This window comes from Rousettus aegyptiacus, unplaced genomic scaffold (assembly GCF_014176215.1).
Source record: "Rousettus aegyptiacus isolate mRouAeg1 unplaced genomic scaffold, mRouAeg1.p scaffold_m13_p_4, whole genome shotgun sequence".
NCBI lineage: Eukaryota > Metazoa > Chordata > Mammalia > Chiroptera > Pteropodidae > Rousettus > Rousettus aegyptiacus.
Window position 1 is genome coordinate 47,647,671 of NW_023416307.1, and position 25,852 is coordinate 47,673,522.

Here is a 25,852-nt window from a genome sequence, read left to right on the forward strand (position 1 = left end):
CCTCACATCCCTGTGCTTCTAGGTTGTTGAGCTAAGCCTGGGGCCCATTCTGTCTAACGACCAAAGCCACAGTTCAAAGGTGACCTCCCTGTGGCAGGTAGCTACATCTCAATGCCTTGTTCACACCTCCATTAGGCACGCAACTCACTGCATTATCGTTGTCTACACTTCCATTTATCTGCTTCCTCAGCTTGACCATGAACTTCTCAAGAGCTGGAAACATCTCATTAATGGGGCTCTCTACCAATGTGGGTTAATCAAAAAGTGGCAAAGCCTTTATCGATTATTCTAATGCAAAAGAACTGAAGACTTGGAGAGAACAAACCAGGCTCATTGCATTACAGCAGTTAAACTGGACTGCCTGGCTGCGTGCATGATCTGACCAGCTGTCAGCTGACACTGAAGTCTCACCAGGCCCCCACGGAAGGAAGGGGTCTCAGGACCTGTCCCACAGCAGCAGTGTATAAAGCATAAAGAAAAGAGGGCTTTTGGAATTTTACAAAGTGGATTCCGTGGGACCCATGACAGTAATGTCAACTTGCACATAAGGCATAACCAAACACCCAAAACTACAGACATCAGCCCCTATCTGCAGGAGCAGATAAACACGAGGATCCCACTTTGTAAGGTCCATATAAGCTGAACACCTTAGACAATGCTCAAGCCTGACCCAATGGCATACGGATGGCTGCACTAGAGCTGAAGACTCTGACCTTCTGACCCATCATAGCCACCAGCTTGGACCTGATGTGCAGCTCCCTGCGCTGCCGGTCAACACAGCTCAGTTGGGAGACACCAAGGACTTTCATCCCTCTGCTCTGTCGTGTAAGCCTCTGTACCTTCCTCTCTATGCATTGTGTGTTTACCTGCATGGGTATGTGATTGGTTTATCTGAGAAGGTTTCACTCAATAAACCTGGCTTTGTGGAAAGACAAATGCATTCAAGTGTTACGTTGGTAGCCATTTTTCTTGCTTGCAACAAGCAGTCTTCTCCTTCTGAACATATTCCTCCTCTGCCACCTTTCCAGGGCCCTAAGCATAGAGACAACCTTCCCTAGTCCTGAATCCTGATAGTCTGGAGAGCAAAGGAGAAAAGAAGGGCAACAGTGCATAAACGTGGATCATCGTCCACTCCCTCTTCTTCCTTAAACGAACCAGAGGGGGAGAAAAAATATGTTTACTTAAGCTCAAGATAAAGCACTTCAGGCAACTGAAATATTCCTCATAATTTTTGCCCAAAAAAGCCAGTCCATCACAGAAATTATTACAATAAGAGATTGTTTTGATGCTCAAAACAAGAACAAAACATATGAAATTTTACAGAGAAGAAATTCATGACATGATGGCTAACCCAGTTCCTTAGGACTCGGTAAAGCAGACTTCTAGAATGGGATCTCACACTCGCTCACTACGTGTCCTTCTCTGGCCTCAGGATTCCCATCTGCAAAATGAGGGTACTGGACTGGATATTCCCTGAGGCCTCTCCTAGCTGTGCTGTGCCTCAAAATCATTAACCTCCAACCTGGGACGTTTAGATCTTACTTTGTCAAAGCACACGAGGTTTATTTGTCCGCACATATTGATTCTCTGTGGGGAAATACAGAAGATTTTCTTTTTCATCAGCCTCTTTTGTGCATACACGATGCCTATGGTCAAGGCAGCTGGCAGCACAGGAGGGACAGTCACACTGAAGAGGAGCAAGGCCATGGTTGCAGTGTCTTTCGGAGAAACCTGGAGAGGAGAGACATACAGGTTAGCCCAGCAGAGCAGGCTGGCACCCTTCCTGGCACTAGCTCTTGTGATACCACGGGAGCTCCAGAAGCTCAGAATACTCATAGTGAGTTAGCTCTCTTAATAGGGCTGAGTATTCCCTCGGCTGTCCCTAAGGAATGAACAAAGTGTCTCCCACTGCAGAACAAAGGAGACTGATTCCTACTCCTCGCCCACCACGTCCCTTCCTGACTGTTTCCCTTCACTCAGCATCCCTTCCACGCAGAGTGCCCACCCCTTCTCTGTCCACCCCTTCTCTGGACCCCCAGGGCACTGAGATTAGTCTTGAGTTGTAACATTTCACACAGTGGCTTGACTCTTGTATTATACTTCTAGCCTCCAGACTCCTTGGGCACAACAGATGTGATTTCTTCATCTTTAAAGTCATCTTTGAATTCATCTTCTTCATCTCTAGATAGAGAGCCTAGCACAGTTTTTGACACAGAGGAGGTGCTCAGCAGGCATACCGAATGAGTGACAACTTGATAAAAACTATAACCAAGATTCTGCCAAGATCTCAGCATATATTATCAGCTATAGGGAAGCCAATAATAAAAATAGCTTGCTTTCACTGGACACATGCTCTGGGGCAGTCACTGTGTTAGGCTACATTCATCCTTTAGTTACTCCTCACAACAACATTATGATATAAATACTGATGTTTTCTCCACTTAGCAGATAAGGAAACCAAGACTTAAATAAATTAATAACTTCCCCAAGCCACATGCTAGTTAAATAGTGAGATTTGAATTCTAGTCTGTCTGACTCCAGGGCACAAATGTGTAACCAGTGTGTTATGTTATCAAGTCAGTTCTCACGGAGTCAAGATCCCAGGTGATTCTAAAGTTCACAGAGCCAATAAAGGCAGGGCCAAGAACAAATCACGGGGCAGCTTCTTTTATTTTTTCACGTACTCTAGCTATTAATGGCTCTACCCTCTAAACCTTGACTAAACTTTTATGAAACCGACTTTAATTTTGGCCATAAAATCCTCTTTTGATTACTGGAAACACAGATTCAAGTTCTTTGGTCTAATTTCAGTTTATTGCAAAATATATCATTCTCTATTTTTCTCATCCATAGCCGCAGAAGAGTTTTGCCCCTGAGGACTCAGACTCTGTCTAATCCTGAGCCAGTGCAGACATAGGCAACCAACAGGTCACAGGTTTTGACCCACAAGAAGATGAGATCTGTGATTAACACTGCTGCTTTGGTGCATATTGGATGTTGGGTTCTGCCCAGGAAACCCTCCTTCTCAGTCACTTCCAAGGCTTCCTGGTCCACAGGAGAGGGGTTTTGCTTGCTTTTCTGCTCTCCAGATGCAACTGGCATCAAAAATACCACCTCGAATTCCAGCCCTACTGGTTTTGACAGTCTGCCTCGCTCTTTCCAGGGTCCATTATATTGATGCCAGTATGTCTTAGCCTCCTCTGCCTTTGCCTGCCCTCAACTTGCCCGTGGGGATTTATTTCAGATGGAAGTGACTACTTGGAGCTCAAGGGCGAGCATGAACACTGCCTAGAAATTTATGTGACTCTGTCTTTGCCCACCAACATTCATCCTTCTGCCCCTCCAACACACACATAGAATGTACTGATTCTACCAGTTGGGGCATTGTAATCAAGCCACCCACACCCGGTTTCATATGTATATTTGGATCCTTTCATTCACACTTTTTTTTCTTTTTCCTTATGAGCCTATACTGTTAAGAGCTCAGCATGTCTCACAGAAGAGATTGTGCAGTTCATAATACATCAGACCCTCAGGACCAGAAAGGACCTCAGAAGTCAGCTGTGACAACCCTCCCCTCTCCAACCATCACAACTATTAAGAGAGACATCTAAATGAAACCAGACACCCTGAAGCTTAAAAGGAGGTGGAGGTTCATGCATCAGGCAGCTCTGTAAAAGTAGATATTTAATTTTATTTCAGAACTTAACAAAATACAGGGCAACTCATTGACTAAATGGCATGTTGAGTATGCCCTGAACAATGTACACACTTAAATATGTCAACACTTTCAAATAATCTAAACTTCTAGGTATGGCATTCAAGATCTCCTTCAATCTGATCTGTTTCTACCTTGCTAGATTTAATGTCTTAATTGCTTGCTGGTTTCAGAAGACCCATGAGCATTTCTTCCTTGTGTTTGCTTGCTCAAATTAGTATGCCCTCCTTGCTCTCTGATTTGATTAATCAAATCCTCTTATCCTATCAGGCTTAAAAAAACATGTATTTCCTCTGAGGGTCTCTGGTCTTGGGTATCACGAATGCACACATGCAGTAACCTCTCATTCCTACTCCAGTGGTGAAAGAAGCAGTGAACTTTGCAACCTTTTATAGCTACACCATCTAATACAATTTTCACTAACCACACATGGCTATTTAAATTTAAATTAATTAAATAATTAAATTAATTACTCAAAAATAACTGATTAAAGTAAAATAGAATTGAAAATTCATTTCCTCAGTTACACTAGCCATACTTCATGTGCTCAGTAAGCTCATATGGTTAAGGGCTCCCAAACTGGGCAGTGTAGATACTGTATAAAATATTACTATCGTCTAAACAAGTTCTGTCGGACAGCATTGATTCACCGAATGATGAGACTAAGAGGTAAACTTATCAACTCTTGTGTGCTAAGTCAAGCTCCTTAAGAAAGCAAATCTATTAAAAAACCTTACCCCCAGTACTTACTCCATGGTTTATATATATACCAAGAGCATAGAAAAAACCCACAACTCCAAGGAAACCCAGGAACACTATGAACTTGAAGGCATCACTGTACAGTTTGAAGTTCAGAGGCCGGGGGTAGAGGATGGATCTCACCAAGTCCCCTTTGGCTGTATTGTAACCTACATGAAGACAATCATAAGTGGAGTAAGGTACTTTCATACATTTTTTTTTTCTCCAAACCAAAAATGGTTTGTATTGAATTAAGCATTGATTAGGAGAGTCATTTGAATATGGAATAAAAACAACATTGCTGTGACCTCACAGGATATTAATATTTATTGTTCTTATAAGTTGCTGTGGGCAATGAATGTGCTCATTTAGCCCTGCTCGGTTTCTCTTGCTCTGGGTGTCAGTGCTTCAGAGGCTCACATTGCGGCTCCCCACTCACACGTGGGCTTGGGGAAAAGAAGACTAAGGAGCTGAAGAATGCCGAGACCAGAGAAGCTGAGCTGCTAATAGAAGACTTGAAAGTGCAAATATGTGTTGAAAATAATAGATAACTAAGAGACAAGACAAGCACGAGGCAAGCAATTTCTTAAATATATATATGCTCACTGGTCATGTCCTTCTTATGCTCAAACACCTTCCAGAGACCCCAACTTTTGGTATAAAGTTCAAATTTCTAGGCATGGCATTTGAGGTCCAATTCAATGTGATCTACCCCTTCCTTGCCAGACTTATCTTTTAATTGTTCACTGATCCCAGGAAGCCATTGGGCATCTTTGCTTTGTGTTTTGAAGACACAACTGGCAGTCTTCCCAGCTCTCTGATATGATTGGGTAAATACTTCCTATCCTTTCAGGCCTTGAAATGCCTCATCAAATAAATGTTTCTAGAATTCTACTCTTATACTTAATATCTAAAATAATTTTTCCATTCTTTGGAGTTCTTGTAACACTTGGTCATAGGACAGCTATCACTGCTCCATGTTTTAGTTAGCTAACTAAATCCAGCTGTCTCATGCACCAGACCACAATATTCTTTAAAAGCAAGGAACATCTTGAGTATTTTTTTTACTTTAGCCCTCAGTGCATTGCACTTAGTAGTTACTCATTAATATCTAAGATATTGGCCAAAAAAAGAAAAAAAGAATTGACTACTATATATTCTTGATGTGAGTCAGTACTGTAAGTATAAAACATGCCTTAATCCTATTGCTCAATGAGCACCTTATCTCTTCAAATATGGCTGTGCAGGCTTTGGAGAAAAGGAACAGTTTCCTCTAAACTGTTGACCTAATATTTTATAAGTTCAGACCAGGCTGTTTCCCTCATCTTTACCCATTAGCCTCTGCTTATCGGTAGGGTGAGATGTTCTCTTGCCTGCTGACTCCTTTAAACATAAAACAAAACTCGATTTTTTAATTTGAAAAAAATCAGGTAGAACAACTGGATCATAGACCAGAGTAAAGCAGAGAGATATCAAACTGCAAGGTGTGCTTTAGGTCTGTGAATATGTGGGGTGGTAAAACACAAGCCGTGGGTGAATACAAGAGCTGGGACAGATCACAGAAGGTGCCGGCTGTGTAACGTCATGTGAAAGGTCGGGACTAATATTGGTCATCTTGAAAAGTTTTTGAGCATGATGTGTGTAAACTGCTTCAAACTGTGTTTAACGAATGTGACTTGCTGACAGATTGAGAAATAGATTAGAGAAAGGTTGGGTAAAATAAAGAAAGGGTGTGTGAGGTGAAAATTGAAAGGGAACAGTCAAAAGAATATTTCTACTGTAATATTTTACACAGGAAATGATGAAAGCCCGAACAAAAACACCAATCATGAGAATAAAGGAAAGGGTGACAGGAACTTATGAGGTGTTTATATCGTTGATGGGATGTGGAGCCCTATTTGGTATGGGAGAAAGTTAGAAGTTAGGATGATGTGAAGACGCTTGTCAGATGGTAACGTGGTCAGCAGAAAGAGGCTGTAGAGGAGGATGAGTTCACTTTCAGATTCCTTGACTTTGAAGTGTCTATGGGGATCCCAGGTAGGGATATTTAGTGACCTAACAGCCCAGCAAGCAACTCTTTGAAAGAAAATTGTTTTCAAGTAGTAGTGGTTGAAACTTTCTTGGTCATTAGTTAGAGGGGGTGTAGAAAAGAAAAGAAGACTAGGGACACAAGGAAAACAAGAAACTTTGATTTGCCTTTGAAGAAGAGTTCTTTATCCCCGTATTTGCTTCATCATCCACAAGCGTTTTAACAATGAGCCATTCAGTTGGGAACGGTAGCAACTTAGAATAACAAGGGTCTGATTGGAAACTAGTATGGCTGTTAGTACCAGAATGCGGCAAACTCCATTATCCTAAATAAAATTTCCCTAATTCAAATTCCCCACCTCTAGTAGTGGGCTAAATTTACAAAAGTGGAATTGACTAACCTGTTTGCAAAACAACTGCTTTTACTGGCCCCTGCCCAGAGGGCTTGACCTGGATCACTTCAGTTCCGCAGAAAAGGACGTGTTTCCGATAGTCCTCGGAGCTGTGGGATTTCCATGGCATGGTGGAATCTGTATCCGGCAATGGCGTCTTTGTAACAGGTATACTTTCTCCTAAAAAAGGTTGCATTTTGTTGATTATGTGTGAACTCAGGTAGTTATTTAGAGCTTGTGCTTGCCATTTTCAAGAAAATATGCAAACCGCAGCTACTCCAGTCTTAACATCCATCCTTTGAGTCAGATGACAGTTCTTAGGGATGCTGGGGAGGCAAGGTGTGGTACACTTGATTGTATTTCAAATATTTATTTAAGACCTGCCTATCTTTTCCACACATGACCTACATAGTTTGCTGTTACAATTTTTAAAACAAAAAATTTGCAAAAATATAGCAGAAAGAGTTGCCGCTTAATTTTTCCCCTTGTGTTCTTTAAGCCCAGCAAGACTCTAGACAATGAGAGAGCAATAAAGCATGTGTATATTTATTGTTATTTGCCTGTCATTCATTCAGTTATCTACGCATTGATCCATTCATTCAATAAATATTTTTTTAAGTGCTTATTCTGTTCCAGACACTGCCCTAGGTGCTGGGAATATAACAATGAACTAGATAGACGGAAATTCCACACTCATAAAGCCCAGGGAGCCAGGTTAGTAATTAATTAATTGATAATTAAAGCAGTAAATAATTAAAGTATAATAGGTTAAGTATGTTGGTAGTACCAGGTGATTTGAAAATCTAACCCAAACTGAGGATCAGGGGAGATTTTCTGGACAATTAATAAACAACAATTTGAAGGGAGAGTAAGTCCAACCAGAACAAGAAGGAGAGGAAAATGTTCTTGGACAAAGTGAGAGAAAGAGCATGGTGTGCTCTGGGCACTGGATAAGTTGGGGATATTTGGGATACTGACTGTGAGGGTAGAGGTAAGCATTTTTGGAAGAACAGAGGTGAATGAGAAATGATGCCGTTATAAAATCTACAAAATATTCTTCATCGTCTTTTTAGAGCTGGCAGTGAAAGATAGAAATCAGTATGACAAGATGGGACCTCTCGTTTCTCTTTACGGATGATCTCAGCTCCACTGTTATTAACCAGCACCTCTAAAGTGATACAGAAGTAATGTCTGCCTTCATCTTCCCTCTGTCCTGAGCGCTCGTTCTGTATTTCCCAAGTATGAGCTGTTCAGCCCAACCTGGACATCCTACTAGCTCCTCCAACACAACATATCTAAAATCCATGTCAATATTTTCATCTCTAAACGTCTTCCTGACTTTTCTATTTCTTTACGGTACCACACTCTTTTGCTAAGTCATAGTTTTACAATCTCACAAACATCTTTGATTCTTCCTCTTTCCAAACTCTGCTCTCACACAGAATGATTTTCCAAGTCCTGCTGCTTGTTGCTTGTGAGTGTTCCTCATGGAATCATTCTTGAATTCTTGCATCTGGGTCCCAATGACTTCAATGGCAAATTTAGGTTCTATCCTTCTTTCCAGGTAATAACTTTGGAGGCAAGGCTTGACATGTATAACTTTTTATATTCATCGTTTTCCCTGCTGGTAGGTAATAGGTTCAAATTACATATTTTTGCTGAATAACTGGATTAAATAAAAATAATTACCCAGGTTTTTCTATGATTGTTTTTTTCAAAATTAGTTTTCTACCATGGTGCATTTTTTACATTCCAAGGTGCAAGAAGGTATAAAATTTTTATTAGTGGTTTTGAATATTCTTCAGGAAATTCATTTAACCAAACACTATACTTAAGTTATTTTCTTTAAAACAATGATGGTATCAACTCATTGTGTGGATTTATCAGTTGCATTCTAAATGTCCTTATAAAAAAGAATAGAATCTTTTGACAAATCTCCAAATGACTATACCACATTGTTTTGAAATAAGCCTTTATAAAAGCAGATACTTACATTTTTAAATGTTTTTTTCTGATTTTAGGTCACAGTATATTAATCCACAACCTATGATTAGGCTAACATTAGTGCACAGTTTCTGCACACACAACCAACAGCATCTGGAAGAAGCAGCTATCAAACAGCAGAGATGGAAGTCATTGGAGTTGGGGCTCTAGACATAAAGTTTAAATCAGGTGATTTTTCAGAGATGGTTTTCAAGCCTTTTTTTCCCTATTCACGTATAAGGAGTCTCGTGCTTGGCTTCTCTTGGAATCCCACAAAAGAAGGGATTTGTCTCCAAAAGTCTGAAGGTCTAAGTAGTATGGAGAGGGTTTCAGAAGGAAGTACACTTATCATCAACCGCTCAGTTGTCTTCTGGGAACTGGAGATCCTTTGTCCGCAATAGCCAGATGCCTCCCCATAGTGACACTGTTTGAAATGCCATGTCCTTGTTTATTTACATTTCTGGGACAATTAGACTATAAACTGTTTGAAGGTAGAGACTATTCCTCATTTGTCTTGGTGACTCCAGCACATGAGATAGTGCCTGACACATAGTATGCATTTCTGAACCTTTACTGAATAAATGAATGAATGAACGAATAAATAAATGAAAGAAAGGGAGAAGGGGATAAGTGAGAGAAGGAAAACAGAAAGACAAGAAAAGATCTGACCTATCAATTGATTATAAACATATCTGCCGAGATATAATTGTGAAATAAGCACTTAAGAAAATTCCTGGGTGTCCAGCTCCGATTACTGCATACTTCCCACACATGCATTTCAAATAAATCAGTAATTTTAATGAGTAGAGGGAGGGAGAAGGGAATTGTGTCAGAGCGAATACTACCCCCTACCCCCACAACTACTCCTAAGAGAATGAGAAGGCAATAGCTACAAGCATAGGCACTAAGGTCAAAATGCCTGAGTTTAAGTGTTTTATTCTCTTCATAAAACTTAAAATTGTTGGACATTTACATCTTTCACCTATTTTCCTGTTTTCTCTCTCTCCACTAAACTGTTAGCCCCATGAAGTCAGAGATTTTATTTGCCTTATTCAATGCTTTATCCTCAGCATCTAGTAGAGTGTCTACTCTGTAGTAAGGGCTAAAAAACATTTGTGGAATAAATGAATGAATGGACAAACAAATGAATCCATATCTCAGCTCCACTACTTTTAAGTTGTATAAACTTAGGAAAATTACTTACCCTTTCTGAGTCTTACATTCTCCCACCATATAAAGCTATAGATTGAACAAACTAATACATGTAAAATGTCGGCACAGTGCCCAAGACATATAAGAACTAAGAAAAATTAGCTGTTGTGCCTAGGAAAATTTTCAAAATATTCTTAGAATTTCCCCCATAGTATTCCTTTAGTCTCTTGGCTGATTTGTGAGGAGCTAGACTTGAAGAGGATCATTGCCTCAGGAGACAGAAAAAAAGAAAGGACAGAAGAGTTGATAACTGGCTTTTGTGGTTCAAAAGTCATTCATAAATTAGATCATAAATTTTAGAGACTACTTGAGAGTAAGAACAAAGCTTTCTTTTCACCTGCTTTGCCTCTACTACTTTTCAAATGAAACTAAAATCCCTGGATTGAGAAGTGGAAGAAAATCCAAAGGAAACTTAAATACTGTGTGTCCCTACAAGAAGAGGCCTGCTCCAAAGAAGGTATAGAAACATCCTGGAAATTTGTGAAAATGAGTACTAAAGGCAGCTGGGCCAGCCTCCTTTTCCAGGTAGATAGGCCTGGGACATTTCCCAAGCCCAGAGTGAAGCAGAGACACCAGAAAGAAGAGCTACCCTAGACTAGATTTCCCTCCCCCAAGCCTTATACAATGCCAGGCAACCAGATTAGCATCTGGAGGACCTGCTAACTTATGGGGATAACCGTCTGACTTACACCAGATACTTCACACTTCAGACTTCCAACGATGGCAAAATTTGGAGCCAAAATAAAAGTTAAGTGTAGTTATAAAATAGAGTGAAGCTTCTTGCATAGCTGAGCTTTTGGCAATAAGATGAGGCTAAGGAGATGAGAAGAAGGAAGATCTTCCAATGGGCGTGTGCTACAATGGGACAGAAGGCAAAAAGGGATGAGGCCCAAAAAAACGAAGGCAGCAGCTTTACCCACCATAGAATCACCCCCTCACTCTTACAGTTCCTCAGGTCTGGGAACAAATGCCACCCCCCGTTTTGATTCTTCCACTTGCTAGCTGAGCAGCTCTGGTCTCTTTTCACCTCAGTTTTCTCATTTCTCAATTAAGTATTATAATAGCTCCTAGTCTAATTTGTTTTATGCCATGATGAAATGAAATATAAAAGTTATTTATAAAACGTAAATTGCTATAGCAATGCTAGGACTATTTGCCGTTTTTCTTCTGACATAAATAAAGACTTGTATATATGCAAATGTCTATTTTGCACATGAGGAAAAATACCTAAATGATATTTGTGGACAAATGCTCTAGGAATACATTTGCAGTTTCAGGAATCTAACCTTAATCAGATGGTTCCATCAGGATGATTTCCACAAATATGTCCTGGGTGGAGGATCTATGTAAACTGTGTAATAAAGTAGGCCTTTTAGAAGAAATTAATGAGAAAAAAATTTATGTATTTCTGTTTTATGCATCTGACCTTAAAATTGAATTTTTTCAGTACTTGGGTTATACAGATATTAATATTGATGACTGTATTTTTTCAAAAACAGACCCTAAGAAAAGTCATTTACCACTTAAGGTTGTTTTAGGTCAGTTTTGCACACTCGTTTGAAGGCAGCATTGTTTACCATTTCTACTCCTCTGGAACTCTCTGAGTATTCCTTGGAATCAAGGCAAGGACTGTGTAGCCCAGTCAGTAGACCCAGGGAAGTCAGTACTGCTGTCTGTCCTCTCTTGTCTTTTCACAGCCATGCTCTCTGTCACCAATGAGAGAAGCCATTCTTCATTGGCAGGCTGCTGGGAAATGTGAGACAGTCATTGCCTTTTAGTGAGGAGGACAGTTCTTGAGCTTGAGGTTTGTACACTGGGTACTATGGCAACATTCTGCTTGAAAAACATGATCAGGATGCAAATCCTCAGCACTACCATTTAAAGAAGCTAGATTTTAGCACATTAAAAGGGTATTTTGTAATTATACTGGGCATATTTATGTTTACCACATTTTCTTACCTCAGTTTTAAATTAAGAAGATCCATTTTTAACATGAAATCTGCTTGTATTGAACAATTTAGGAATAGATAATGACTCTCTTTACATTTAGGTGATGTTAAGAAGATTGTGTGTATATGTGTGTGAGTGTGTGTGTGTGTGTGTGTGTGTGTCTGTGCGTGCGTTTTCCTGTCTTTACCAATTTGGAAACAGAAAAATGCAACAATTTGTAAGCATAAAAGACAGTTTATATTTTTGTGTTGCTGTATAGTCTCTTCTTCTCTCATTACCATGTCCTGTGCATTTTTTTTTTTTTGCCTAAAGAATATTTTGCAAATACTGTCTTATTAATTACACAAATTCAAGTGAACTTTACAAAATACAAATGAGAATAAGAACAGTTTAAACCATAACTAGAAAACTGGCTTTCTGCTCTGTGAGATTATCTATGTGACTCTAAAGAACAGAACTGTTATACTGCCTTTCCCAAAAGTTCAGCTCAGTCTCCTTCCCAATGAAACTTGGGGCTCAGGTTTCCATCTATAGAGAGCAGAGATGGATAAAATCTCCACACCCTGCCAACTGTGAGAGTTGGTGGGTTTAGGTTATGTTCTGTTGGATAGATGTATAAACCATTATCATATTTACGAAGAGATCATATATCAAACAGTGTAGTGTTCTTGCCCTACTCGGAACCCGAAGTACCCTACTCACCCCTACCATCAGGCAATTACTTAATCACATATTGTATTAGACTTCTCTTCTCTTCTATTTATTGTGATTGATTCTTATATTGAAAAATGTTTCCCATTTTCATATATTTTGTCTCCCTCACCTATCTCTCAATACCTTAGCATAGGCCTGGTATAAAACATGTAAGTGTATGTTGATCTGTTTTGCTAACAATTGTCCTAGATGTTGGGCAGGAAAGAAGAAGCTCCATGACAACTGCACACCTGTGAGCATGCCTTCATTCACCACACAGCTTCCATCAATCAGAACAGCATCACATGGCAATGACAGTTTTCCTGGAAGAATGAGGATGTCTCCAGGAACCAAAAGACGAGACTCCAGCTCCTGCAAACCTACACAACAGCAAGATTTCCATGACTAGCTGAACTTTTCCTGTTTTTATTTAAAAATGAAAGAGACTGGAAACTCATATCAACCAGTTGGCAAGAACTACCCTGCATGCTCACCTGTTCCAGCCCCTTTCCACTGAATCACAGATTCCCAGGAACCAGGATCAGATCATTGATTCCTGGGCCATGGCAAAGGATTAGCTGAGCCTACAGAAGATACTCTAGGGCATTGGTCCACAGAGGATTTCCCCTTTGCCGTTGCTTTCTCTCTTTGGCTGGGTTCTCGACACCTTGTAGCATACTCTGTCCTTGGACTGGGGCCTGCTGTAAATCCTCCAGACACCTGGGGTGCAGCTCCTCACCCCTCACAGAGAGCCATGACCACCTCCCACCCCCCTAGACTAAGTCAGAACAAATATTGAGTGTCCAGCCAGCCATTTACAAGCCTCTTTCAGGCCTAGGTTCTGGATAACAGATCAAAATGTATGATGCAGGGTCTGATAGTTAGGGAAGTCAAAAAGCCTTAAAAGGGCTTGCCCAGAACATTTACGTGAGTAAAACGTGGAGGGCAGAGGAAATTTGAAGTAACCCAGACATCAGGTAGTAATGATTTAATCAGAGCTGGGAAGAGGGTGGGTCATGCTAGGGTACCTAGGGTACAAAAGTTAAAAAGGCACTCCCTCTCAGGGTCCTACAGGTGCGGGTCAGCATTTGCATCACTTTGCCTTCTTAAATTCTACATCTCAGATGCCTCGTTTGCCTCACCTTAGCCTCAGTCCTGGGTTCAATCAGAGACATTTTCCTCCTTGATTAATAATTAATAACAAATGAGACCAATTCCACCCTGAAATATCAGGATTTTGAAGACAGCAGAACACATATCACTTACCTTTGCCTTTTACGATGATCACAACCTGGACTTTGTTGTGGTCCTCCACAAGGTTGTGCAGCTTAACTGATTGCTACCAATTGAAAGTCAGTGTTTAAATATTAGATAGTTTATAACCTGAAAACCACATGATCTCAATACAATAAATGCCGAATCTGCTCTAACAGCCAAACTGATCCTAGGCAAAAACCCAAGTTCAACTTTTGATGTTTCTTCTTCCCTGCACAACCCCTACTACATTCAACCCCCTATTTGCAGCAGCAAATATGTTCTTTAGTTTAACAGTATTTCAGTCCCAGGGTAAATAATACACAGGCACTTTTCCCAAGGACCTAAACTAAAACATGGAAACTTCACTTCTGCAGGATGCATGGTTAGATTGGGGAAGAATGAGATCACAAACCAGTTACTTCCCCTTCTGTGCCTCTGTTTCCCCACCTGTAAAACAACAAAGTTGAATGTGATTTGTAAGTGGCTTTTTGCTGTAAGAACCTGTGAATATTTGGGTTGTGTTTTGATTACATGTAGAGCAACCATCTTCTCCTTTATGAACTGGTGGATTTTCATATCGGGTAAGACTGTAGAGTTGAGTCACCCTGCTCTGTTGGAATCCTGATGCTGCTACTTATGAGATATTTAGTCTGTTTAACTCCATTTATTCATCTTAAAGAGGAGATAACCTTTATAAGGTTATTTTAGTTAGTTAATTCTAACCTTACTTATTCCTTTAGATAGTACTCATTACTATGGTAAGAGCTCAAAGAGTGTTAATGATTAATAAGAAAGCTGTGGTTAGGACAACAGTTGTCTGAGTAAATAAGCTGGAAAGATTTGCTTGAGGAAAAGTTCACTGAGATATCATCCTGTGCAAAGCAGAGGAAATGGAAGCAGCCTGGAGAAGTGAAGGCAGCATTTCCTGGGATAACTCAGGAGACAGAAAGGCAGAAGTGAAAGGGGGTGTTGTCCACACAGTTCTCCACACCATCTGTAGGGGGAACCATAGGCTGGAGAGAGTGGGATGTTAGAAGGCATGCTGGAAGGCACTACCCATCTTTGTACCATGTCAGTTACTTAGATACATCTAAGTAGAAGAGGTCTGAATGCTGTCAACAGTATTTAAACAGAGCTTAACCTAATTCAAATGTAAAACTTTTCCTTTTAGATGTTAGAGTAGATTATTTTTATCTATTCTGTGAATGATTTCTAACGGTACAAATGTCACCAGGCTAAGACAAGCATTACACACAATTATGCAACTTTCCTCTTGAGAGAACATAATGAATTCTGTGTTAATATTTATACAGAAAGATTCATTGTCTACTTCAGTTTTGCATGAAAAGCTAACTTTCAATCATTTGGACCAATTGAGTGGAAGAAGTGATATTACTGTTAGGCATATATTCATTGCCCTAACTTGACTCCATAAGGCTTGCCTGTTGGGGGATCCATTTTAATGATGGATAACAGTGAGAAAGTCAGCAGCATTTGATGGCAAGTACACTAGATGCCATCAGGATTCCCGAGGTGCGAATCAGGCGCATCCACTAGCCAGCTATGTACCTTATATAAGAAATTTCACCTTATAAGTTGTTTCCTCTGTAAAAAGATGACATTGAATTGCATCACTTTCAAGATCCCCTCAAACTCTAAAATAGCATTATACTGATTTATTTTGTATATCAGAGATTCATTCAAAACCCCCAAGGCTTCATAGAAGAAATACTCAGGGTATATAAATGACTCAAATTATTATTCTTTTTTTCAAACAGTTTAGAATGTTAAGTGACTACTATATATCAAGCACTACTGTAGGCACTTAGAATATACTGCTTAATTTTTTAATCCTTAAAGCGATCCTATAATGAAATTTTATTATCTCCAAGGTATATATAACATAACATAACAGACAAACAAACAAACAAACAAAAAATCAGACCTTGAAAATGTTAAAGCAACTTGCCCACAATCATTTACTTACTAAGTATTAAGATCAACAATCAAACCTAGGTTTATTTGACTCTAAAGTCTTTTCTGTTGATAAATATGTTCTCCTGAAGTGCTTATAAACAGCTTTTTCTTTAAGAAGGCAAGCATCTTTCCTTACAATTTTTTTTTTTATTTTCTTGCTTAGCAAACTCTTTTAGTCAATGTCATGATAACTTCAATCTGGCTGAAGAGGACGATAATCAACACATTTGGAAATGGTGAAGTATGAGTTAATAATGCTTGACTGTAATTCTTAAAATTCATTATGGATTTGATCATCGGACTTAGAATCCTGGTAACCTGCCATGCTTCCATGCCTTTGCTCATGCTGTTCCTTAGAATGTTCACCACAGTTTTTTTACTAGCAAATTCTTTCTAATCCTTCACATAAAGCTCTGCTCAAATGTCACTTCCACTGCATAAGTCTCTAACATCCCCAAAAGGAATGAATTGTTCTGCTCTCTGTGTTCCCACCTGTATTCGTGTACTGATCACATTCCATTATAGCTATCTGCTTTCTTGTCAGATCTCCCTTGCAAGTCAAGTGGTTCAAAGAAAGGACTACGGCTCTATCCATGTATCCTCTGAAGTCTGTCACATAGTAGGCCCTCAGCAATTATTTATTTAATAGAACTGAATTATTCTACTCCTCCCAACAACACTGGAATAGGATAATTTAAGCATCCTTTTTGAGCTAATGTACTCAGAAACTCTACAAACACAGGTTTCTATGACAACCAAACAGCTAGGAGAAAGCAAGTGCTGTGTTGTTTGCCATGATTTTGAAGCTCACAGCCTGATTTTCATTAGGCACCCTCCAGTTCTCCAGTCCCTGTTTAGTGGGACCAGAATCCGTTTCCAAGACTAATTTGCATAGTGTTATTATTCCACATCTGTTGCTGTACATTCTTATGTTTGCTGTGGCTGGATTTTCTCCAGAGATGAGTAATGAGGGCATTAACTCAGGTGTCTCTTGGGCCTGGTTCAGTCATGAACAAAGCACTGTGAGCCAGATACTCTCAGTGCTATTTCTAGCAGCCACCGGTGCAGCCGGCAATGGAGTGTGCAACACAGTTCAATGGAAATATAGTTGAGTGTCAAGGTTTGCACTCGAACCTGCGTCAAACTTACTAGAAAGGGACTACACAAGGTGTTTCCTGGCTTAGGCAAGGTTAGTTGTCTCTGTGCAGCGTGACTCTGCCGGCAGCTAGAACTTATCTTATGTTTGACTTCACCCCCACCTATGGTGATACTTTGAAAAGGGCTTCTGCTGAGGAAATATTGTACATACAGTAGAATTTCTTTTTATGAGGAGCCAGAAGCCCTGATTCTGTCACAAATCCACTTTATAATCTGGAACAATCTCCCTCTATCTTAGTTTCTTTCTCTCTAGATGAAGACTAAAGTTTGAGACTAGATGGTTTCAATAGTTCAACAGAGATGACAGGTTGACACAAGTACCATCATTTGTAATGTATAAAAAGCTAATACTACGGGCAAGTTTTCAAAAACATACAACAAATACAGTTAGATATTCTCTTCTGGGTTGCCTTATGATTCAGTCAGATGAATCTTAAGTGAAGTAGTAGAACATTTTCTAGAAAGATGCTATAGGAATCTAAGACTTAGCAGGGCTATGAAGTTGTGAGTAATATTCATGTAAATGCTCTTTCAGAATTATTGTTATGCCATTTATAAGACATTTTTTTAATCAAGGAAGATTTTAAATGGCTATAAGATGAATGATGATGGTAAGAGAGAAGGAGAGGTTGGTTATAAACAATGAACTTCCTATCACCAATGAGAAGGGTTTGCATCACACAGGAATTAGCAGGACAGCCTAAGAGGGGCCTCAGAAGTAAAAGGAGATGTGACGCTCTTAAAAATCTTTTCTGATTGTGTAATATGAAAGAACATAGGTTGAAATACTGAATTTGAAGAGCTCAAAGAAAGAGGGTTTGGAGGCAGATGAAAGCATGTGGGCACTGCCACCTTCCAGTTCACCCACCCAGGGGTGTGTGTGTGTGTGTGTGTGTGTGTGTGTGTGTGTGTGTGTGTGTGATGTTGATATAGACATTAGTAAAGAGAAATTCTCTCTTCACCTGAGATCATAGGCCCTGAAAGGAGTATATACAGGAGACTGCTATGACCATCTTTGCCTCTATATGGAATGCTTCTATCTGCGTGTAAAGAACACATATAGTAAAACATTATTTCTTGAACTATAATTTCTAGAAAAATGAACACATGCTTGAATGTTGGGGCAAAATTACATTATTTTTTAAAAATTTCAAAAGTCTACTCCTAAGTTCAGCCATAATTATTGAATCAGACAGATAATGAATAGTTTGCAGACTAGCACAAGTCCACAGACCATACTTTGAGTAGCACTCTGGTAAAGCAGGGTTAAGAGAAAAAGAGAAATAAATTCCTAATCATTGTTTGAGTATTGTACCTGGATCCAATATGCCTACAGTAAAAATGGCCCTGAAGTGGCTTATCTGAGTGGCTTGATTATGCTCAGGTTGGGTTTCTGTCACTGCAGTCTTGACTAATAAAACACATGGTTAAGATGCTGCCACTCATTCTTCTAAAATCTACGTCTGGCTTCATTAATCCATCACAACATTCTTGCCCATTATGTTCAGACACAGCCTCAAAATGCTTCTAAATATAGTATTCGACATAGCCTTCAGTTGATAATCAGAGTTTGCAAAGACATTTAAATCTACCTAGTATTCCTGAAGGCCCCCTCCTGAGATCTCACATTTAGTAAGCCCTTGCTTTTTTCTTTGTTATGACATATGCCTAATAAAACAACTCCTTGTTGTCAATGAAAATTTCATAGGTTTTGCTTCTTATGCAGTCAGGAGCTAAATAGAATTCAACTGTACTTTAACTCTTACCTGTCGCAAATCATACACACTTAAGACAATGGAGATAACAGACAAAACGATGATGGCCACAGAGTAGTCTATGTAACCTTGAGACAGCCACAACGTTAAGGTAAAGGCTTGGAACACGTAGAATGGATTTAAAACCTGCAGGTACAAAAGAGCATCTAGGTCACTTGCATGGACCTTAGTAGCTGTCAAGAAGATGTCATTTTTTATAGAATGGCATTTTCCATTTTTTACAACATGCAACAACGTTTAATATTTAAGAATGCACTTAGAACTCCATTAATTTTGGTGGAGACAATGTCAAGCACATAAAATGTCATATTGTGAAAGCAAAATTATTTTAAGCACTCAGAGTCATGGCCATAAATTGATTATTTCTGTTTATTTTGAATTTTCAAAGATTTGTTACCAATAACAAAATCCAACAATTTATCCTTTTGAATAGATTTACATGTGGAAAAAACTATGATTCAGTCTCTTTTCAAAAAAAGACTTCAATCGAAACAACTTTGAACATTTTTATTGCAGGCTTTTTTTTCTTTTTCATGTAATCACATGCTATAGAATTAGTCAAGTTGTACAATGGAAATTAAAGATCCTTTAATCCAGGTTATTTAAACATATTTATTTAAATACTCTTATGTCACAGGTCTTAGCAAGATCCTCTGAGAGCCAGACAAGTCAGCATAGACCTTCCCTTGAATAAGGAGAAATAGTGAAGAGAAAGGTCTTACCCAAGTCTTCAGTGAAAATCACAGCACAATGTATCACCAGCCCCAAAGCTGGTCATTCATGCAGGTATACACTTGGTAATACCTTCAACTGCTTTTATTTCCTCATTTCCCCCATGTCGGCCCTGCTGACTTCACTATTAACAATGACAGCGGAGAGGGCAACCTGAGGAAGTGGAGCTAGAGAAGGTCATGCGGTGTACATAGCAGCAAGAGTTAAAGAGCCCGTCTGGAAAAAGCAAGGATTCTTTTCTTGGTGAAATACTCTTTATGTTGATTATAAATTAGATGGACTGTTACCGAAAACCAGTGCCATTCTTCCTTACCTCTACTTTCTATAATTCTCTAATATATTAAATAAACTTCTACTTTGGTCCTAAAAATAAACTAACATTTGGTTAATAATCTAATAAGCTATATCCTAAGAGTTTCTTAAATGCTTAGATATATGCTGTACATGAAAAAGGTTTTGTTCCTTAACACATATTTCTTATTATTTCCATTGAACTATGTTTTTCTTAAAAATTATAGCTCTTCTGTTGGCTTGTCATAAAATACTTTAATTGTATATTAAGCACTAATGATAATACGATTTTCAATTTTTACAAACTCAGTAGAAAATTGGTTAAACACTTCTTGTAGAAAAAACAACACCATTATAATTAATGAAGTTGCCTTATTCAATATTTTTTGAAACCAAATGTGAAAAAAAAATAGTTTTACTTGCTATTTTCCTACAAAATTCTGATATATAGCCACCAGAAAATATTAGCACTTCTTTCGGAATACATCAATGACACCTGGGAGAGGTGGCAATTAGAAAATGTACTTGAATAAGAGGTTTAAAAAGCATCCTGCTTTCCCATAGTGGCAGAGACTGTGCATATGTGGAGACATGGGGTATATTGGAAATCTCTGTACCTTCCACTCAATTTTCCTATTTATCTAAGAAAAAAATTCTAATAAAAATTTTATTTTATAAAAGATATGACTATGTTCAAAAATGAAATGAACATCTTTGCAGATTACAAATAGACCAGAAACATGCAGCATTGAGTGGAGACTAATGTGATCAGCCTGCTGGGTCTCAGATGAGGACTGGAGAGAGACAGATAGAAGCTCATTTCTAGGTGGAGTAAGACACAAGTGGCACATAAATAGCAGAGAACAAAACTCAAGCTTGCAAAGGAAGATAGGGGTAGCAGTGGGGTTTCCCTACCCGAGAGCAGAGGCTAAGAAAAGTTACAACAATCAGTGGTTCACCAGCGGAGGGTGGAGTAAGAGAGAACAGAGCCCATGGTACACCTTTGTACTTGGCTAAGCCTGAAGCTGACTCAGGACCTGCATCTGACAGAACCCCAAGGGACAGAACCCAAACTTCCAGTATAGTTCTTAGTTCTGAACTGAGGACCAAAGGGGACCAGTAAGAGGCAAATGCAGTGCCATCAAAGAGGAACAGTGAGCACAGAAAGACAGAGAAAAATGTCAGGGGTTGGGGAGGATTCCACTGTAGGTGAGTTTACCAAAATAAACTTCAATGCATATAAGGAAAATATTCTTAAAAAAAAAAAAAACCCTACTAACAAGTCATTTTCAAGAAAATGGCCATAGTAGAGAAGTATAAAAAAATGAAATATTATGTCAAAATTCCTCAAAGAGATCATAGACATCATAACATTGACCCTCTACCACAACTGCCATCAAAAATTTATGAAAACAAACAAGAGATTATGAAACAGGACTCTTCCTTCACACTGGGAAGAGATCTTCAAAGTGATTTTGAATTTAAAACAAGTGATTATTAAAAAAGAGCAGTTAGAAATTCTGAAACAAAAACAAAAACATATATATATATTTCTTTGAAAAAGAAAACCTTAATAGATAGGAAAAGCATAAACTAAAGGCAGCAGGGAAATAACAAAAAGAAGCTATATGAAACAGATTTTGTTCACATCAAAGTGTCCGTGTGGTGTTTAAGATTCCCCTGACTGGTAAACAGTAAAAGATGGGAGTTAATTTTTTTTTTCCAAAAAGAAAAGCAAACAATTAGTTACCTGTTTAACAAGCAGCTTCCATATGGGCTGGATTTCAACCTCAATGGCATTGGGCCCGCATACTAATCTTCTGTAGGAGATCGATCATCTGTTAGTGTCATACCTCCAAACTCATTAACAAGTGAATATAGGCCAAACTAAGCAGAAGTCACTTCTCTACCCTTTAGGGATTTTGTGTTTTTAATTAAAAATTAATGTGCAAATCCTAAAATACTAATACATTTTTAAAATGAAAGTCAGTGCATGATGCACAAAGCTGTTATTTTGGTTAAAAAATATTCTTAGTATAACTCAAGAGCCAAAATGAAGTTAGGCATTCCAAGTTAAACGAAAAATAATTTAGCTAAGAATAGCTAAAAAGGCACAGATATGAAGATATTCCTAGAATGCTCACACGTTCTACTTTGATCTTAAGGTTAGAGGTCATTTCTATCTTACCTTGGTATCTCCAGCACCAAGAATAGGCCCTTAGTATATGCACTCAATGAACACACAAATGAGTGAGCCAACAAACTAAAGGATCACATATGGTCTTCATGGCTAACATCTTGTAAATCTACACACATGTACATTACAAAAAAGAAGCCCTCATTTTGTATAGCATTTTATAATCTATCAAGTTCTTGCAAAAGATTCTCTCATTTGATCCTCAAAATAATCCAAAGAGAAAGGCTAATATCCCCATTTTGCCAAAGGGAAAAAACATTCAGTATGCATGTTTTGCCAAAGGTGCCTGAATCTAATATTAATCATGACAACATAACTTTTAAGCAGAGATAATAGTGTCAGAAACTGGTTAGCCTTTTTATACACATTATCTCCTTTAATCATTGAATTATTCCTTTGAGATTTCGTATTAACAGCTTTATTGTAAAAACAATTGAAGCTGAGAAAAATTAAGTAATTTTTTCAGTCTCAGAGCTAGAAAGAGCAGAGCCAGGCTCCGTACCAACGTCTTTGTGACTCCACTTCTCATTCTGCTCCAGTTAAGTACCAGTGGTGAAAATCTGATCTAAGGTAAAAGAAGGAGTGAGCCCAAGTTTATCTGATTTCTAAGACATACTTTTTCCTTTCCAAGTACAATATTACTTGCAACGGTCAGAGAGAACTCCAACCAAAGTTTTCTGACTCCATGCCATGAAAACACTGAGGTTCAGGGATATTTGGAAGCAGAGATATCAAACAGCATGTCCCTAAACTTCATACTGAGAAGGAACTATAACTCAAGTCATTTTGGTTGCTCAGACTCTTTTCCAAGACCCAAAGAAATAACCTGTTATTAGCCAAGGATCAGAACTTGGTCCTATCTCTCCCCTCTTTCTCTCTCTGCTTAGAATGCCCTTCCCACATTCCTTACTTTGTAAATACCTTCTCACCCTTTGAGAGCCAATCTGACAATAGAGATGATGGTTTGAAAACTTTGAGATTTAACAGACCTGAGTCTGAATCCAGCTAAGCCCCATATCTTTATGTGGCTCACTCCATTTCACTCAGGTCTCTGTTCAAATATCATCTTATTGGAGCCTTCACTAATAATTCTGTTTAAAATAGCTATCCCAGCTCCCAACTCAGATTCTCTTTATCTCCTTAACTATCTTGTTTTTCTTTAAAGTGTATTCAATAATCTAAAAATTACATCTTGTTACCTGCTAATAAGCATGCAAACGATAGACTGTATCCTCTACTGTAACATAAGCTTCTCGAGGACACCGACAGGTCCTGCATGCCTAAAACAGGGCTCAATACATGTAATGCATTCAAGAATTATTTGTTAATGAATAAATAGATGAATTAGGAGTAAAGCTTGGTTCCTTATCTATGAAATGGGTTTGATAATACATGCCTAACAAAATTGCTATCAGTAACGTTTGAGATAAATATGTAAAGCATTTAGCACAAGTGCCTAAGATATGACAAGTTCTCAATAAGGAGTAACTATCTTTGAAGTCTTCCCATAGGCAGAATTAACTATATTTTTCTCTCCTCTAAACAATATATATTTTTTTCTCTTAGTGATAGCATATACATCCTTGTATTGTTATATATAGTTACACATCTTTCTCCTCAAATTTCCTAGCCCTTCTTTAATGGTCAGAGATGGAGTAAGCTTTTCGACTCTGTTTTTCTAGCATCTAGGGTCACAGTGTCTGACACAGAGAATATTCCCTAAATATTGGACTTACTCGGTGAAGCCCTTTGTGACCCACGTCTAGAATACTCCCTCCCCTAACAAGGCTGAAAATTCAGTTTACAGAACTACAACACGCATGCCATAGAAAATCAGTTGAGACAGGAAGGAGCAAGCCAAGTGTCTGATGTTCTTCCACGTTCCCTGTGTAGTGAGATGGTTTCTCATACTTGGCAAGGGGGAGCAGCTCGGCGCCCCTGAGGACTGAGACCCAGCTAATTAATACTTGCCCATCAATGATCCTCTTTAGGGTTCATCTGGGCCATGTTTGAATCACAGCCGAGCATACCCCTTGCTGCCTCATCTTTTTCACTATCTCCTGCCAAAAATATTGTGTGTTTAGAGAGTGTGTGCTCATCTCAATCTCAGCACAAGCCAAGCAGAACTTTCAGGGACATTGACAAATGGCTAAGCAACCAGAAGCAATATGAGACTTGAAGCTGGGTCCCCTGAGGAAAGTTTCAAGGAACAAAGGAGATAGATTACATGCCCTGACCTTAAACATCGGATGAGCTGGCAGGAGAAGACGGCCATAGAATTATTTCAGGTGGCCTCGTAGAACTAAATAGGCTGAATAAAACTAAATAGATTTGTTTAATATTTAGAATTATTATTTATGAGAATAGTTGCTTTGGAGGTAGAAAGTCCAGCTCCAATACAGACTGAAGAATTTTTAACAGGGAAGTTGTAAGAGAATTTTTGTACTGGCTGTGAGCTGGACTTGAGAGTTGCCTGTAACTAGTAAATATACTGGAATGTATTTATTTCTGAAAAACCAAATGTAAATGACTAGTAATACTTTTTTTGGAGGTGTTCTATGTTTTTTCAATTTGATCATTTATTCATTCATTCATTCATTCATTTATCAATTTATTCACCAAGTAATTGTTGAGAATATGTTGTGTACACTTTAGGCTCCACACGATGAATACTAGAATGGTGCTCAAGGAACCAGGAAGACCATATCAGAACCACCAGGGAGCTATTTCAAACTATACATGACCATTCTGCTTCTATTCTGATAAGCCACCAATAGAGTGGGAAGGAGACTTCTAGTTTTCCAAACAGCTAATGCTAAGCCAGGGAATCTGGCAGGACCCACCTCTGTGAACTTTGGAAATTTTAGGGAACAGACTTACAGAGTTTTAAAAAGCTCTCAGGCATTTCTGCTAGCTAGTCCTTCACTCTCTCATGACTCTTCTGCTTTATAAAGGAAAGAAGACCCAAGAAATCATAGTTGTATAGCATATAGCATCCAATTGTTTTGATTGGGTGCGGTTGTATAGCATAACAAGTATGTTGGTCTTAAGAGTCCTTCCATTAGAAAAATAATAATAATAAGATAACATGTTTTGAGAAATTGCTTTCTGGGAGCAGGGGGAACCTCTACTTGAGTAGTGATTAAACCTGCTTCTATATTTTAATAAAACATTTACACAGAGAAGCTCCATTTTACAAATGACATAAAAGTCATTTTAGTTTTTTACATTAATCCTTATATGTGACCTATACATTTCTTTCACTTTCTGAAGCTCGTTTCTAGATGCCTAAGAGAAAGTCAGGCTCAAGTGAGGAGCTTCTGGTCAGCATTTTTGGGCAAGCGCCCAGACCATTCTCAAGAATGCAGCTCTGGAAAGCAGAGAACCAGGAGGGCATGGAGTAAAGATAGGGGTGGAGAAATCCCTGCCAGGATTTCACCAGGAAGACCCAGGACTTAGGTTTACTGGTGTCACCATAGGGCTTTGTTCTAAAACAAGATATTGAAGTTAAGAGATTTTATAATTAAAATGGACCCAGACCTATAAACCATTGGGCCTGACAAATTCAATTTATTAAAAAGAGAATGTTGATCTCAGTAGTTTGTTCAATTTTTATTAAGTTCTCTTTGCAAATTGTCAAATTTTTAAGTGACATTAACTTCAAACTAAATAGTAACAATTGAGACAATCTCACTGGCCTCCAAAAAAAAAAATGAGGAAACCTCTCTCCTGTACTTCAACCAATACTTCC

The 25,852-nt window shown here is 38.7% G+C and overlaps 1 protein-coding gene across 1 annotated transcript in view; it reads right to left on the reverse strand.

Annotated features, from left to right (window-relative positions):
• ATP13A5 (ATPase 13A5) overlaps nt 1-25,852 on the reverse strand; it is a 97,836-nt gene that overhangs the window by 46,628 nt on the left and 25,356 nt on the right. The window contains exons 6-12 of the mRNA XM_016136245.2: nt 21,655-21,724; nt 18,873-19,007; nt 13,981-14,053; nt 12,966-13,094; nt 6,886-7,056; nt 4,469-4,626; nt 1,543-1,731 (exon numbers count right to left, since the gene is read on the reverse strand). Coding sequence (XP_015991731.2) covers nt 1,543-1,731; nt 4,469-4,626; nt 6,886-7,056; nt 12,966-13,094; nt 13,981-14,053; nt 18,873-19,007; nt 21,655-21,724 — 925 coding nt within the window. The remainder of the gene's footprint in view (nt 1-1,542; nt 1,732-4,468; nt 4,627-6,885; nt 7,057-12,965; nt 13,095-13,980; nt 14,054-18,872; nt 19,008-21,654; nt 21,725-25,852) is intronic.